A 15,945-nucleotide genomic window follows, 5' to 3' on the forward strand; every position below is an offset into this window, starting at 1 on the left:
CACACACACACACACACACATTTACACTCCACATTACACACATTCACACACTCACACACACATTCACACACACTCACACACATTTACACACTCACACACATTTACACACATTCACACACACACTCACACACATTCACACACACTCACACACACTCACACACATTTACACACGTTCACACAGATTCACACACGTTCACACACAGTCACACATGCTCACACACGTTCACACACGTACACACACATTCACACACATTTACACACATTCACACACATTCACACACATTTACACACATTCACACACATTTACGCACATTCACACACATTCACACACACTCACACACATTCACACAGATTCACACACATTCACACACACTCACACACATTCACACAGATTCACACACATTTACACACACTCACACACATTCACACACACTCACACACATTCACACACACTCACACACATTCACACACATTCACACACATTCACACATATTCACACACACTCACACACATTCACACACACTCACACACATTCACACACATTCACACACACATTCACACACATTTACACACACTCCAACATCTAAACATGAAAATAGAAAAAGAATATGAAAAAAATGAAAATTAAGTATAAAAGTATATTAATAATATATGCAGTCGCTGGAGAAAGTTAAAAAAGAAGTAAAATAAATGTTTATTAAAAACTTGTCTTGTTTGGTTTATATCAAAATCATGCTGACAAACAGAAACTCTGATGAAGAGACACAGACAAGGATGTAAAACTCGTTCCAAAACACAGCTGAATAAATTCATTCCCAGAGGAGCTGAAGAACAGATTCAGCTTCAGCAGCACAGTAACAACATCAGATCAATGTCAGGAAATCTGTTTATATTAAAGAGGATAGAAGAGATTTAGTATTTTATAAGATACACACTTGACGTTATTAGTAATAAAATCTTCAGAAGGCAGAGTCCAAATATTTTTCTATGGAATGTTATTTAAGAGCTCATACCAATGGGGGAATAAACATTCTCACTCTCTTCTGACCTGAAGGTGTGGATTATAAACTGATGATCTTGATTGTAGTTCAGAAGGAATGATCTACAGAGAGCTGAGATCTAACTGAGTCAGTGAGTAGTAGTGACGAGTCGTGACTGAAGGATTCGTTCATTATGAAATGACCCAGAAGAACAAGTCGTCTCAAAGAGTGAGTCGATCATATTCTACTGGATGCACATGAGCAAAGGAACGCAAAATCTCCATAGGTTGTATACAGCAGAAAACAGAACTGAGTAGTTTACCTCTCGACACATGACACCCACAGACGCTATGCAGTTATTTATATATATATATATATATATATATATATATATATATATATATATATATATATATATATATATATATATACATTTAAATCTAACAAACAGATTGTTGGATGACTCAGTAACATGAGGCTGCACTACATTCTGCAACATCTTGACTGCTCAGGAACATATGCCCGGATTCTTCAGTTCATCTTTTAATACAACAATCCCCGAAATTCTTCACTCCAAACTCCTAAAGCTCACTATACCCCCTGCCATCTGTCAGTGGATCACAGCTTCCTGACAGGCAGGAAACAGCAGGTAAGACTGGGTGGTGTTACCTTCAGTATTCAGACTGGCGCTCCTCAGGGATGTGTCCTCTCCCCACTGCTATTCTCCTTCTATACTAACAACTGCACATCCAGTGACCCAAATTTTAAACTCCTGAAATTTGCAAATGATACTACGCTCACTGGAAAACTGAACCCTCATCAACAACTGACATTAATTATTATCCTGCATCATATCCATAAGTTCTGCATTATAAGAATGATAAGAACAGTCGCTCATCACTTCAGCCCCATGTCACACACACTGTTGCTGCTGTATATTAAACAAAAGTCCTGAAGTAGATTCTTTATCCTGTGTGACCAGTGTGGGTGTATGTAGTGTTGGTGATCTGCTTATTGTAAACGTAACATTTTATTTTATTTCGATTAAAGAAACGAAATGATCTAAAGATTAAAAAAAGATACGTTCATTTTGTTGAAAGAGATTCAAAGAACCGAGTCACGAAAATGATTCGATCTTTACGTCACTACTTAGAAGCAACATGGCCGCGTTGGAGACGTTAACAGTACAAACCCAGAACACTTCCGGGGTCGTGGGTCATCAAGTAGGAAGTGAAGCCATGCTGTGTTGAGAGCAGGCGCATGTTGTGTGAGAGTGTGTGTGTGTGAGTGAGAGTGAGTGAACATATTTAGATCATCTGTAGAGCTAACATTAATAAGCGGTGTTAAAGCGGAGAGGTAGAGAGAGAGATGGAGAGCGAGATGGAGAGGGGGAAAGCGCGTTATAAAGGTAAAAGAGCTCTGTTAGAGGAAGGAGCTTCTCCTGCAGAATGTGCGCGTGAGGAACAGAAGAGGAAGAAACACACCGAGGAGCTGAGAGTTTTAGGAGAACAGGATGAGTCCGTGAAGCTGCTGGAGGAGCTGGTGTTCGGGGCTGAGGAGGAGCTGCTGGAGCGCTTACAGGTCTGTTTACACACACACACACACACACACACACACACACACACACCCCATCACACCATGCATTGCTTTATTAAGTGTGTGTGTGTGTGTGTGTGTGTGAGCAGCACGGTGATGAGGAGCAGCAGGATGAGGACAGCGAGTCTGAGACGGAGAACGAGGCCAGGCTTCATGTCCCCACAGAGAAGAAAGCCGTGTGGGAGGATGATGATGATGAAGTGGAGGAAGAGTGAGTGTTTTCACACATCCCATAATACTCCCCCTGATACAGAGACACGTTCCTCCAAACCCGTGGAGTAACGCACGCGGAGTAACACTGTGTAACGCACGCGGAGTAACACTGTGTAACGCACGCGGAGTAACACTGTGTAACGCACGCGGAGTAACACTGCGTAACGCACGCGGAGTAACACTGCGTAACGCACGCGGAGTAACACTGCGTAGCGCACGCGGAGTAACACTGCGTAACGCACGCGGAGTAACACTGCGTAACGCACGCGGAGTAACACTGCGTAGCGCACGCGGAGTAACACTGCGTAGCGCACGCGGAGTAACACTGCGTAGCGCACGCGGAGTAACACTGCGTAGCGCACGCGGAGTAACACTGCGTAGCGCACGCGGAGTAACACTGCGTAGCGCACGCGGAGTAACACTGCGTAGCGCACGCGGAGTAACACTGCGTAGCGCACGCGGAGTAACACTGCGTAGCGCACGCGGAGTAACACTGCGTAGCGCACGCGGAGTAACACTGCGTAGCGCACGCGGAGTAACACTGCGTAGCGCACGCGGAGTAACACTGCGTAGCGCACGCGGAGTAACACTGCGTAGCGCACGCGGAGTAACACTGCGTAGCGCACGCGGAGTAACACTGCGTAGCGCACGCGGAGTAACACTGCGTAGCGCACGCGGACTAATGCACTGTGTAACGCACGTCGAGAGACACACATGGAGTAACACGACGAGAAACACACGCAGAGTAACGCACTGTAACATGAGTGGGCGGAGTAAGGCACAAAAAGAAAAAAAAAATTCACAATGTAATGCACCGAGTAAGACACACACACAGAGTGTAACACACACACACACACACACAGAGTGTAACACACACACACACAGAGTAACACACTGTATAATGCACAGTGTACCGGTTGTTGTCATAATACCTAAATTAAGTATTAATACCAAATTGATACTTATGGCAAAGTGATTAAGTAATAAAACATTTTTTTATTGCTTAATAATTACCCAGTGTTTTCTGTCTGAGAGAAAAGAACTGTTTAAACTAAAATAAATATATAAATGAAAAAATAAATAATAAAATGTGTTTTCAGTGTGGACATGACGCACCGTTTCCGGAAAGACTTCACTCGCAGTGACACTGAGACATCCATGTCCACACACAGACTGCAGCAGCGCCTCAAAGAGCAGTGAGTCTCTCCCTCTCTCACTCACACACACACACACACACACACACACTCACCTGTCTCACCTCCATCAGGTTCCAGAAGGCGATGGGCGGAGTCCCGTCCTGGGCGGAGACCAGTGTGAAGAAAAGCAGGAGGAAAGGTAACTGGTCATGTTTGGGATGTGATCCAGAATCAAACACACGCACATGCACACATTCTCACTGCTTCTTCCTCTTGATTCTGATCTGAAGAATGGTTGACCAATCAGATTTCACTACTGTGTCCACCTCTCAGGTGAAGATGAAGAGGATGAAGATGATGATGATGATGATGAGTTGTTGAAGAGGACAGGGAATTATGTTGCTGCATCTGAAACTCTCCCTAAAGGCATTATAAAGGTGTGTGTGGGGTGGGGGTGGGGGTGGGGGGTTTGTCTGATTGGCCAGTGCTCTGTGATGTCATTGCATTTTTTGTTTCTCTCCAGATAAAGAAATGTCTGAATGCTAACAATGCTAACCAGGGTGAAGGTCGCTTGACCTCGGTGCAGTTCCACACGTCTGCTCAGGTGCTCCTCACCGCCGGCCTCGACCACACAATCTCCCTGTTCCAGGTACGCAGCACAGCACCCCCAGTGGAGCTGTTGGGGAATTGCAGCATACTGGTTATTACTGACTGACTCTAATCAGCCAATCAGGTGGAAGTGCTGCAGCATGTAACCAACCCCCCACCCCCGTCTGTCTCAGGTGGATGGGAAGACCAATCCCAAAATCCAGAGCATCCACCTAGAGAACTTCCCAGTGAACAAGGCGTGTTTCAGCACTGATGGAGAGCAGGTTGTGGCCACAGGCATGAGGAACAAACTCTTCTACATCTACGACATGATGGAGGGGAAAATCATCCCTGTGCCCAGGGTCAGAGGTTAGCTCCTCAACATCGCTTCAACATCTCGTGTGAGTGAGTGAGTGAGTGAGCGAGTGAGAGAGATCACAATCTCCATCCCCCACAGGTCTGAATGAACAGAGAGTGAAGGAGTTTGAAGTTTCCCCTGATGGACAGTTCCTGCTCCTCACAGGTTCTTCAGGGTTCCTCCACCTCATGACCATGAAGGTACAGAAGTTTGTACACACACACACACACACAGGTTATTCTCTCTTTGTATTTGATTCTGTCTCTCTGTTCGTGTGTGTGTGTGTGTGTGTGTGTGTGTGTTTTAGACGAAGGAGGTGGTGCGCAGTGTAAAAATTAATGGCAGTGTGTGTGCAGCAGCGTTCAACTCGGATGGCAGTAAAATTTTTACCAACTCTGGTACATCACCTGTTTGTGTGTGTATGTAAAATAAACTGTGTGTGTGTGATCAGTGTGTCGGTATAAAAGGTATTAAGGTGTGTGTGTGTGTGTGTGTGTGTTCAGAGGAAGGTGAGGTGTTTATATGGGATGTAAGGAGCAGTAAGTGTGTGAAGCGGTTTGTAGATGACGGCTGTGTGACTGCAACGTCTCTCGCTGTGTCTAAAGATGACAGATACCTGGCCTGTGGGTGAGTCTCTCTCTCTCTCACACACACACACACACACACACACACACACACAATTCTTGTGATATTTCCGAGTAAAATGTTTGTGTGTGTGTTTTAGGTCCCAGTCAGGTGTGGTGAATATTTACTCTCAGAAGGAGTGTGTGGACAGTGTGTCTCCTAAACCTCTGAAGTGTGTGATGAACCTGCTGACAGCTGCAACATCACTCTGCTTCAACTCCACCTCCGAGATCCTGTCCATCTCCTCTCGCTCTGAGGATGAAGCTACACGCCTGGTGAGATGTACACACACACACACTCTTCAAATGTATATCTTAAATTCAGTCTTTAAAACCATCAAAGGCTATGATGAAACGGCTCTTATGAGGACTGTCTCAGGAAAAGATGACTGAGCTACCTCTGCTGCACAGGATAAGTTCATTACAATTACCAGCCTCTGACTTATGTAAATGTTTCTCGGAGTTGAAGTGGCAGACAAATTTCCTCATCAGACTGTTCAGAGGAGCCTGTGTGTGGTTTTATGGTTGAATTGTGGCAAAGAAACCATAATTTCAGAAGAACAACAGAAGAGACTTTCTTGGGCCCAGAAACACATTAGATCAGTGGAAAACTGTTTTGTTCCGATGAGTCCAAACGTGGGAAATGTGGTTCTAAGTGGTGTGTCTTTGTTAGACATACAGAGGATGAACGGAAGGTTCCTGAATGTGTGGTTTCCACTGTGAAGCATGGAGGTGTGATGGTGTGGAGGAGTTTTGGTGATTTATTATAAAGGATCACACTTAAGCAGCATGGGTACCTCAGCATTCTGCAGCGACATGCAGCTATCACATCTGGTTTACACTTAGTGGGAGCATCATTTGTTTTCCAACAAAACAATGACCCCAAACACACCTCTATGTTCAGTAAGAGCTGTTTGTTTAAGAAGGAGAGTGATGGAGTGCTGCATCAGATCATCTGGTCTCCACTATCCCCACATCTACACTTAAAAAGTCTCTGCTATCTAAACCCAGGTAAGATGGTCTGGCATGTGTTGGACCAGAGAGTGAAGAAAAAACAGCTAATAACTCAACACCTCTGGGAACTCTCTCCACGTGATGACCTCATGAATCTGACGAGAGAGCGGCATGAAATATAAAACATATACTGGGTTCTTTAATACGTTTTTGTTTACTACAGTATTCCAGATGTGTTCTTTTATAGACTGGATTCTTCAGAATTAATGTACAATGTTGAAAATTATACAAATGAGGTCAAACGTGTGTTTGTGCATGCGCAGGTCCACATTCCCAGTTTCAACGTTTTCTCCAACTTCCCTCTGTTCCGCAATAAAACCATCTTCAGACCTCAGAGCGTTGATTTCTCACCTCACAGCGGCTTCTACTCCATTGCTAACAATAAAGGACAAGCTCTACTCTTCAGGTACACACACACACACACACACACACACACACACACACACACACACACACACACACCATCTTTACACTTACCCCTAAACTCACCCTTTAACTGTGTGTGTGTGTGTGTGTGTGTGCGCGCGCTATGATATGGGTTTTGCTGAACTGTGGACGTTGTTATACATTGATATTGTTTTGTTCCGTTTGGTTCTCCACACTATTAATGATCCAGAGTCCAGACTGAATGTTTAACACTACTGTGTCCATTTCCTCACTACACAGGCATTAGTAATCAAACACACAGCATTATAACAGTCCTGATTAATAGAGCACTAAACACCCACTCACACACACCTGCAACAAACAAGTGTGCACAGGCGACTGCAGCGTGGAACTCGAAAGGATTTACCATAAACACTGCAAAAGTGCACAAGCTCCCGTGCCCCTACCCACCGAGCTCCCACTCCCCCACACCGAGCTCCCACTCCCCCACACCGAGCTCCCACTCCCCCACACCGAACTCCCACTCCCCCACTCTGAGCTCCCACTCCCCCACACCGAGCTCCCACTCCCCCACACCGTGCTCCCACTCCCCCACTCCGAGCTCCCACTCCGAGCTCCCATTTCGAGCTCCCACTCCCACTCCCCCACACCGAACTCCCACTCCCCCACTCCGAGCTCCCACTCCCCCACACCGAGCTCCCACTCCCCCACACCGAGCTCCCACTCCCCCACACCGAGCTCCCACACCGAGCTCCCACTCCCCCACACCGAGCTCCCACACCGAGCTCCCACTCCCCCACACCGAGCTCCCACTCAGAGCTCCCGCTCCCCCACACCGAGCTCCCGCTCCCCCACACCGAGCTCCCGCTCCCCCACACCGAGCTCCCGCTCCCCCACACCGAGCTCCCACTCCCCCACACCGAGCTCCCACTCCCCCACACCGAGCTCCCAATCAGAGCTCCCGCTCCCCCACACCGAGCTCCCGCTCCCCCACACCGAGCTCCCGCTCCCCCACACCGAGCTCCCACTCCCCCACACCGAGCTCCCACTCCCCCACACCGAGCTCCCACTCCCCCACACCGAGCTCCCACTCCCCCACACCGAGCTCCCACTCCCCCACACCGAGCTCCCACTCCCCCACACCGAGCTCCCACCGAGCTCCCACTCCCCCACACCGAGCTCCCACTCCCCCACACCGAGCTCCCACTCCCCCACACCGAGCTCCCACTCCCCCACACCGAACTCCCACTCCCCCACACCGAACTCCCACTCCCCCACACCGAGCTCCCACTCCCCCACTCCGAGCTCCCACTCCCCCACTCCGAGCTCCCACTCCCCCACTCTGAGCTCCCACTCCGAGCTCCCACTCCCACTCCCCCACACCGAACTCCCACTCCCCCACACCGAGCTCCCACTCCCCCACACCGAGCTCCCACACCGAGCTCCCACTCCCCCACACCGAGCTCCCACTCAGAGCTCCCGCTCCCACTCAGAGCTCCCGCTCCCACTCAGAGCTCCCGCTCCCACTCAGAGCTCCCGCTCCCACTCAGAGCTCCCGCTCCCCCACACCGAGCTCCCGCTCCCCCACACCGAGCTCCCGCTCCCCCACACCGAGCTCCCACTCCCCCACACCGAGCTCCCACCGAGCTCCCGCTCCCACTCCGAGCTCCCACTCCCCCACACCGAGCTCCCACTCCCCCACACCGAGCTCCCACCGAGCTCCCGCTCCCACTCCGAGCTCCCACTCCCCCACACCGAGCTCCCACTCCCCCACACCGAGCTCCCACTCCCCCACACCGAGCTCCCACTCCGAGCTCCCACTCCCCCACACCAAACTCCCACTCCCCCACATTGAGCTCCCACTCCGAGCTCCCACTCCGAGCTCCCACTCCGAGCTCCCACTCCCCCACACCGAGCTCCCACTCCCCCACACCGAGCTCCCACTCCCCCACACCGAGCTCCCACCGAGCTCCCACTCCCCCACACCGAGCTCCCACACCGAGCTCCCACACCGAGCTCCCACTCCGAGCTCCCACACCGAGCTCCCACTCCGAGCTCCCACTCCGAGCTCCCACTCCGAGCTCCCACTCCCCCACACCGAGCTCCCACTCCCCCACACCGAGCTCCCACTCCCCCACACCGAGTTCCCACCGAGCTCCCACTCCGAGCTCCCACTCCGAGCTCCCACTCCGAGCTCCCACTCCGAGCTCCCACTCCCCCACACCGAGCTCCCACTCCCCCACACCGAGCTCCCGTACATACACTCACATTAACTGTAGTTTATATTATTTACAATGAAATAAAATTATATAAATGGAAAGTGCGTATTTTACCTGTAATTTAAATGTTTACAAAAACGTTTTTTTCCTTCATATTGCAATATGATATTGATCTCGTCTGGACAGTGAAAAAACTCCTGAAGTTTAGTTCACATCACTCTCTCTGTGTGTGTGTGTGTGTGTGTGTGTGTGTGTGTGTGTGTGTGTGTGTGTGTGTGTGTGTGTGTGTGTGTTTATCCAGTAGGGGGCACTCTTACTCATTGCTTTTATGTCAAGTCACGATTGTGTGTGTGTGTGTGTGTGTGTGTGTGTGTGTGCATGGTGTTATTGGTTATTTATAGTAACAGTTATTTGTTTTGTTCTGTGTTTAGGTTGCTGCATTATAAAAATTTCTGAGGACGTGTACTTCACCCCCAGGACCTACACACACACACACACACACACACACACACACACACACACACACACGACATTACAACCATTAATAAAATGTGTTTTTGACACAGACAGGATGTGTTTATTTCTTATATTAGATTTCTGGTCAAGTCAAGTTTATTTGTATAGCGCTTTTCACAACAGACATTGTCTCAAAGCAGCTTTACAGAAAACAACAGTGAAGGTGTGTGTTTGTCCCTGATGAGCAGCCGTGGCGTGTGTGTGTGTGTGTGTGTGTGTGTGTGTGTGTGTGTGTGTGTGTGTGTGTGTGTGTGTGTGTGTGTGTGTGTGTAGCTGACTGGATGTAGGAGGATTGGGTGTTGTAACATTTGTAAAGAAAACCCCTGTTCCACATTGTGTGTGAGGGTGGAGTATTTTACTGATATCCTTCCTGAGACTCAGCAGTCACTAATCACACACATCTAATGCACGTCCCATTCTATTAAAACAGTCCGAAAAATAATCCTGAAACTGCTGCTGCCAAAATTCCTGGACGTGTGTGTGTGTGTGTGTGTGTGTGTGTGTGTGTGTGTGTGTGTGTGTGTGTGCGAGCGTGCGCGCGCGCGCACTGCCATTGTTTGTTGTGTATTTTGGCACATGACACTGAACTCTTGAGAGGTTTGTAGTAGCAGTATTATCATTATGGGCCCAAGCACTGTGGAGAATCTGAGGAACATTCAGACCAAGCAGTGAAGCAGGGGGCAGATGTTTCTCTTATAAACCCCACAGTTATGGAACTGTTTTAGTTCTGCTGCCTGAGTGAATCTTGTTCCGACTTACACCCTGATCTGGGCTGTAATTAATATGAACAGTCTGCTACAATGTGCTCAGGATCACTGTTTGTATAAACAGTTCTGCATGTAAACGTTACTGAACACTTTATAACCTCAACACTGATGGAACTGTAATGATGGACATTCGGCGTTGAGGATGAGGTTCTCTTTAGACTCTGGTACCTTTCAAGGTGAGGCTGCACACTGACAAAACTTATTCAGCATCTTCAGCAGGGCAATGAACCTGATTATAGCGACACCTACTGACCAAGTTACAATTACATATGTAATATTTACATTTAACTGCCATAATCATTCCTTCAAACCATGTCCAACCTTTAGCAGATCAGACTCACCATCATCTCTACACCCTAATGTTCATTTGTATATACACACAAACACACACCAGTGTTGGGCAGTCAGGGTCAGTAAACACTTCTCTACTGGTCTGAACACTATCAGAAGCACTGACCTACATTGACAACATAAACTCTAATATTTGTTCCATGAAACTGTATTAATTTATTCCATCAGTTTCTTCTCTTCATGTTGTAGTGTTTCTCTCGGCTGCACTGCTTCAGCACGTGTGTGTGGATGGATTTTTTGTCCAATCAGATTTCAGTCTCTATGTGAATCTAATCTGCTCAGAACCTTCAGAATCAGTACTGCTGGACTTTTACCATAGAGAATATTACCAAAAGCTCTGTTTCTTTATCCAATCAGATTTCAGATTCTCCTCACAGAGCAGATCACTGGCCCAGAATAGCGTCAGCATTGTTCCGTCCTCTGATTGGTTGTTCAGAGGGAAACTGTTACAGCCGAGTTCGACTGGTAAAACAGTTTTTGACAAAAAATTTTGTTCTTTAGACAAATATTGATTGTGAACTGCTCCAGATGTTGTAGGTGCACAGTTGTGGCTGTAGTGTGGAGGTTTGGAGTGTAACTGGGTTTGTTGGTGTAGTAAAATGGTTTTCACCTCCAGATGTAATGCACGTGTTGTTATATTGTGTGTTTGTATTGTATTGATGGTTTTATATAATCATGATGTGATAGTGGTGTATATAGAGGATTATATAGAGGTGGATTAAGTCGAGTACGTCCTCACTAAAGGCCCAGATACCAAATACACGGCCCACCACTGACACAAACACACACACACACACACACACACACACACACACACACACACACACACACACACACACACACCCCATTTCCTAACTCACCCTCCCTAACTCTTACTCACACACACACACACACACGTCATTTCCTAACTCACCCTTCATAACACTCACTCACTCACTCACTCACACACACTCACACACACTCACACACACACACACACACACACACACACACACACTGTATGTGTGTGTGTTTGTGTTTGTGTGTGTGTGTGAGAGAGAGAGTTAGGGAGGGTGAGTTAGGAAATGATTGTGTGTGTGTGTGTGTGTGTGTGTGTGTGTGTGTGTGTGTTAGGGCGGGTGAGTTAGGAAATGATGTGTGTGTGTGTGTGTGTGTGTGTGTGTGTGTGTCAGGGAGGGTGAGTTAGGAAATGATGTGTGTGTGTGTGTGTGTGTGTGTGTGTGTTTGTGTGTGTGTGTGTGTGTGTGTGTCAGGGAGGGTGAGTTAGGAAATGATGTGTGTGTGTGTGTGTGTGTGTGTGTGTGTGTGTGTGTGTGTGTGTGTGTGTGTGTGTGTTTGTGTGTGTGTGTGTGTGTCAGGGAGGGTGAGTTAGGAAATGATGTGTGTGTGTGTGTGTGTGTGTTTGTGTGTGTGTGTGTGTGTGTGTCAGGGAGGGTGAGTTAGGAAATGATGTGTGTGTGTGTGTGTGTGTGTGTGTGTGTGTGTCAGGGAGGTTGAGTTAGGAAATGATGTGTGTGTGTGTGTGTGTGTGTGTGTGTGTGTGTGTGTGTGTGTGTGTGTGTGTGTGTGTGTGTGTGTGTTTGTGTGTGTGTGTGTGTCAGGGAGGGTGAGTTAGGAAATGATGTGTGTGTGTGTGTGTGTGTGTGTGTGTGTGTGTGTGTGGTGTGTGTGTGTGTGTGTGTCAGGGAGGGTGAGTTAGGAAATGATGTGTGTGTGTGTGTGTGTGTGTGTGTGTGTGTGTGTGTGTGTGTGTGTGTGTGTGTGTGTGTGTGTGTGGTGTGTGTGTGTGTGTGTGTCAGGGAGGGTGAGTTAGGAAATGATGTGTGTGTGTGTGTGTGTGTGTGTGTGTGTGTGTGTGTGTGTGTGTGTGTGTGTGTGTGTGTGTGTGTGTGTGTGTGGTGTGTGTGTGTGTGTGTGTGTCAGGGAGGGTGAGTTAGGAAATGATGTGTGTGTGTGTGTGTGTGTGTGTGTGTGTGTGTGTGTGTGTGTGTGTGTGTGTGTGTGTGTGTGTGTGTGTCAGGGAGTGGTCAGAGGTGTTTAGAACTCAGTTAGTCAGTTTGGACTCTGGAGATCTTCCTGCTGCTTTAAGATGGCAGTGTGTGTTTTACTCACCGCACTGTTTGTGGGATTGTATGGACAATATTTATGCACAGGTAAGCAGAAAAGTGTGTATTTAAAGATCCTGTACATTAACAGCATGTAGCAGACGTCCGTGTCCAGAGAGACGTACAGAAGTGCTTTGAGTCTCTATTAATGTATAAATCTACACTGTACACTGGATTACACACTTAATATAAATATAACTCTAAGTAGACATACAAAGTTAGAATCCTCCCTGACCAGAAGAGAGTAGATTTACGATAGAGCTGTAGATCCTGTAGATTCTGTAGATCTTTGCTGTTTCATGGGACATTTTTCTCCTGAAGTGAAACTCTGTAATTACACCTGGAATATGAAGCTTGAGGAAGTTTATTCTCTACAGTTTCTTTTTGATTATTGGATTGAATGTCTGAGTAGTTCAGTGGTTACGGTGAGTTCAAACCGCTCAAGCTGCCACTCGGTGCCCCGGTGGTTCCCCGGTTGATGTAAATCATCAGTGGAACCGAGTTATTGACGTCTAGTTAAATATAAACCACTTTTCCAGTCCACCGACACAAACATCTCAAATCTCTAACATTCAGACTCAGCGAGTCTCTGTACAGCACCAGGTGGCTTATTGATGAGATCTTTATACAGGTCAGTGTTTAATTTGTGCTGATAGAGTCCTGCTATTGCTGTGTTTTAGCTGATCAGCTTTATCAGGAGTAGTGATTAACCAATAGATCATTAATCACCTCATTATGATTTAAATAAAAAGATTATACTTTTAACAGTTATATCATATATATATAAATATTCTACAAATATCTACTGGAGGAATGAATTATGAAGCAAAGCAGCAGGAAGCAGTTTTATAATCCTGCATAAATGTTTGAGTATATAAAAATTATTTGTGTTTTTTGTTTCCGCTGCAACTGACACTAATGCTTTAAACACTAGTGAATGTGGAAGTGCAGCTTTTCTTTGATGTGAAGGATGATGATAAAACAGAACACATACTGACCTGAAACAAGAACAACACTGCCATCATCTGGAGAAGCAGCAGACAACAAAGACCAGGAGAAACAAATGCAGGGCAATGAAAGAGCTGCAGGGTGAGACTTATATACAGTCTGGAGAAGAAAGTACACCCTGTGTCAATTCTTTGCTTTAAGTATGAGGACATAATAAAATGGTCCTTATAAAAAATCATCTGGTCCTTCCTGCTTCTATAAGATCTAAGAGGCTACATTTCAGCCAGATGATGCTAATAAATGCTACTGAACATCAGTGAGTGTGAGCACATCTATTACAGCCCAAGTTTTAGTAGTTTCCTGGTCTGGAGGATTCAGGTGTGTATTAACACAACGTCAAGGAGGAAAGACATCAGCCATGATCTTCTGAATATCAGAACCTGCTAGAGTGACGTCTCCATTCAATACACAACTCTCTGCAGATAGAGGGGTAACAGTGTGCAACAGAAGAACCAGGGTGGAGATACAGAAACGGATCAATTAACAGTACAGAAAGTGTCACAAAGGACTTCTATCTGCTGATCACCAGGACTTTTATCTCAGCTTCATGAGTTTATATTCAACTTTTTATTTATCTTTTTATTTAATTGAATGTCTTCATGATGCTACTGTTTTACACTCAATCCGACTTTTCCTGCATGTTGGATTTGAGCACAGGAAAATAAAACTTCTGAACCAAGTGACACACATACACAATTAAATACTGACTGGCAAAGTATTGTTGATGTTCTCCACAGAATCCTGTGTGAAGCCTGTTGTCACACCGGAGACTCTGATGGTGCAGTTTGGAGATCCTGCTGAAGTGAACTGCTCCATACCAAACAAACCTGATGGAGATTTCATACTGGGATGGGAATCTAAATCATCACAACCAAGTAAAACCACTGGGATGAGTGTGATGTGGAAGGTGGACAATCTGGTGCAATGGGAGGAAGCTGGAGGAGTTCGATGTTTCTTCACTGTAAAAGATTCTCAGTGTGAGACTAATTTAAATCTCACCATTTACAGTGAGTACCATCATCTCACACCATCTGATTCCATTCTTCCTGTACACAGTTTTCATAATCTACAAGTGTGTGTGTGTGTGTGTGTGTGTGTGTGTGTGTGTGTTCCAGAGGAGCCAGACAGTGTTAATCTAAGCTCTGTATCTGATGTGTGGGTTGAAGGAGATCAGACAGAGCTGAGGTGTGAGGTTAAAAATGTTGGTCCTGGATGTAACCTCAGTGTACGCTGGAGCAGAGCAGATCCCAAACAAAACAGTTTCACACAGTTCAATCAAACCTTCTTCCCAGAGTTGAAACAACAGATGAAGAACGTGAGCAGAACCGCAGTCTTACACGTGACCCCCAGCCGTAAAGATGATGGAGTGCAGTATCAGTGTACAGCTGTGCTGCATCTCCACCAAACACTCGTGTTCCCATCACAACCGATCACCATCAGTGTACACTGTGAGTGTGTAACATCATCACATCTGTAAACATGTAGCTAGCATTAGCATTAGCACCAGATACACCAAGATCAAGCCATCCTAGCATTAATTATACAGTATTTAGCTTCAGGACCTTCAGGACCGTATCTGACTTGGGCTGAGGTCTCGGTAGACTGATTGCTTGTGGAGGCGTGAAGGAGCTAAACTTAGTTACAGAACTGTAGATGTAGCATGGAGCAAATGCAGCTATCATGTGGAGAGATAGAGAGCGAACTAAAACCTTAGTTGCACATTCGATTGCAAATGTATCAAGAAATGAATGGATTAATCTCTCTTTCTCTCTCTCTCTTTCTCTCTCTCTCTTTCTCTCTCTCTGTCTCTCTCTCTCTCTCTCTCTGTCTCTCTGTCTCTCTCTCTCTCTCTCTCTCTCTCTGTCTCTCTCTCACTATCTCTCTCTCTCTGTCTCTGTCTCTCTCTCTCTCTCTCTCTCTCTCTGTCTCTCTCTCTCTCTGTCTCTTTCTCACTATCTCTCTCTCTCTGTCTCTCTCTCTCTCTCTCTCTCTCTCTCTCTCTCTGTCTCGCTCCCTCTTTCTCACTATCTCTCTCTCTCTGTCTCTCTCTCTCTCTCTCTCTCTCTCTCTCTCTCTCTCTCTGT

General features: G+C 46.6%; 2 protein-coding genes across 5 annotated transcripts in view; both read left to right on the forward strand.

Moving 5' to 3' along the window:
* Positions 1–1,860: 1,860 nt before the first annotated feature.
* Positions 1,861–9,681, forward strand: utp18 (UTP18 small subunit processome component). 4 transcript variants are annotated; one of them, XM_083523222.1, is made up of 13 exons: positions 1,861–2,561; positions 2,666–2,787; positions 3,890–3,985; positions 4,057–4,124; positions 4,259–4,362; positions 4,449–4,574; positions 4,708–4,882; positions 4,971–5,071; positions 5,179–5,269; positions 5,375–5,498; positions 5,596–5,770; positions 6,772–6,914; positions 9,546–9,681. In XM_083523222.1, the coding sequence occupies exons 1-13, from the start codon at positions 2,349–2,351 to the stop codon at positions 9,568–9,570; spliced, it is 1,563 nt and encodes a 520-aa protein (XP_083379348.1). In that variant the 5' UTR covers positions 1,861–2,348; the 3' UTR covers positions 9,571–9,681. The 4 variants fall into 4 exon arrangements, with proteins under 4 accessions (XP_083379348.1, XP_083379345.1, XP_083379346.1 ...); XM_083523219.1 differs by having other exon boundaries at positions 2,200–2,561; positions 2,663–2,787; XM_083523220.1 differs by having other exon boundaries at positions 2,200–2,561; positions 2,663–2,787; positions 4,265–4,362.
* A 3,064-nt stretch (positions 9,682–12,745) lies between these two features.
* The window catches only part of LOC310716794 (vascular cell adhesion protein 1-like), a 6,777-nt gene continuing 3,577 nt past the window's right edge, over positions 12,746–15,945 (forward strand). The window contains exons 1-3 of the mRNA XM_083524233.1: positions 12,746–12,901; positions 14,599–14,868; positions 14,977–15,309. Coding sequence (XP_083380359.1) covers positions 12,838–12,901; positions 14,599–14,868; positions 14,977–15,309 — 667 coding nt within the window. The 5' untranslated portion in view covers positions 12,746–12,837. The remainder of the gene's footprint in view (positions 12,902–14,598; positions 14,869–14,976; positions 15,310–15,945) is intronic.

Source organism: Silurus aristotelis (assembly GCF_946808225.1).
Source record: "Silurus aristotelis genome assembly, chromosome: 21".
Taxonomy (NCBI): domain Eukaryota; kingdom Metazoa; phylum Chordata; class Actinopteri; order Siluriformes; family Siluridae; genus Silurus; species Silurus aristotelis.

Bases quoted from the DNA above. Each gene is read 5' to 3' on its own strand.
- utp18 (XM_083523219.1), top strand. From the start codon at position 2,349: ATGGAGAGCGAGATGGAGAGGGGGAAAGCGCGTTATAAAGGTAAAAGA. The intron at 2,788-3,889 runs GTGAGTGTTTTC...ATGTGTTTTCAG, and splicing joins GATGATGAAGTGGAGGAAGA to TGTGGACATGACGCACCGTT. The intron at 3,986-4,056 runs GTGAGTCTCTCC...CACCTCCATCAG, and splicing joins CAGCAGCGCCTCAAAGAGCA to GTTCCAGAAGGCGATGGGCG.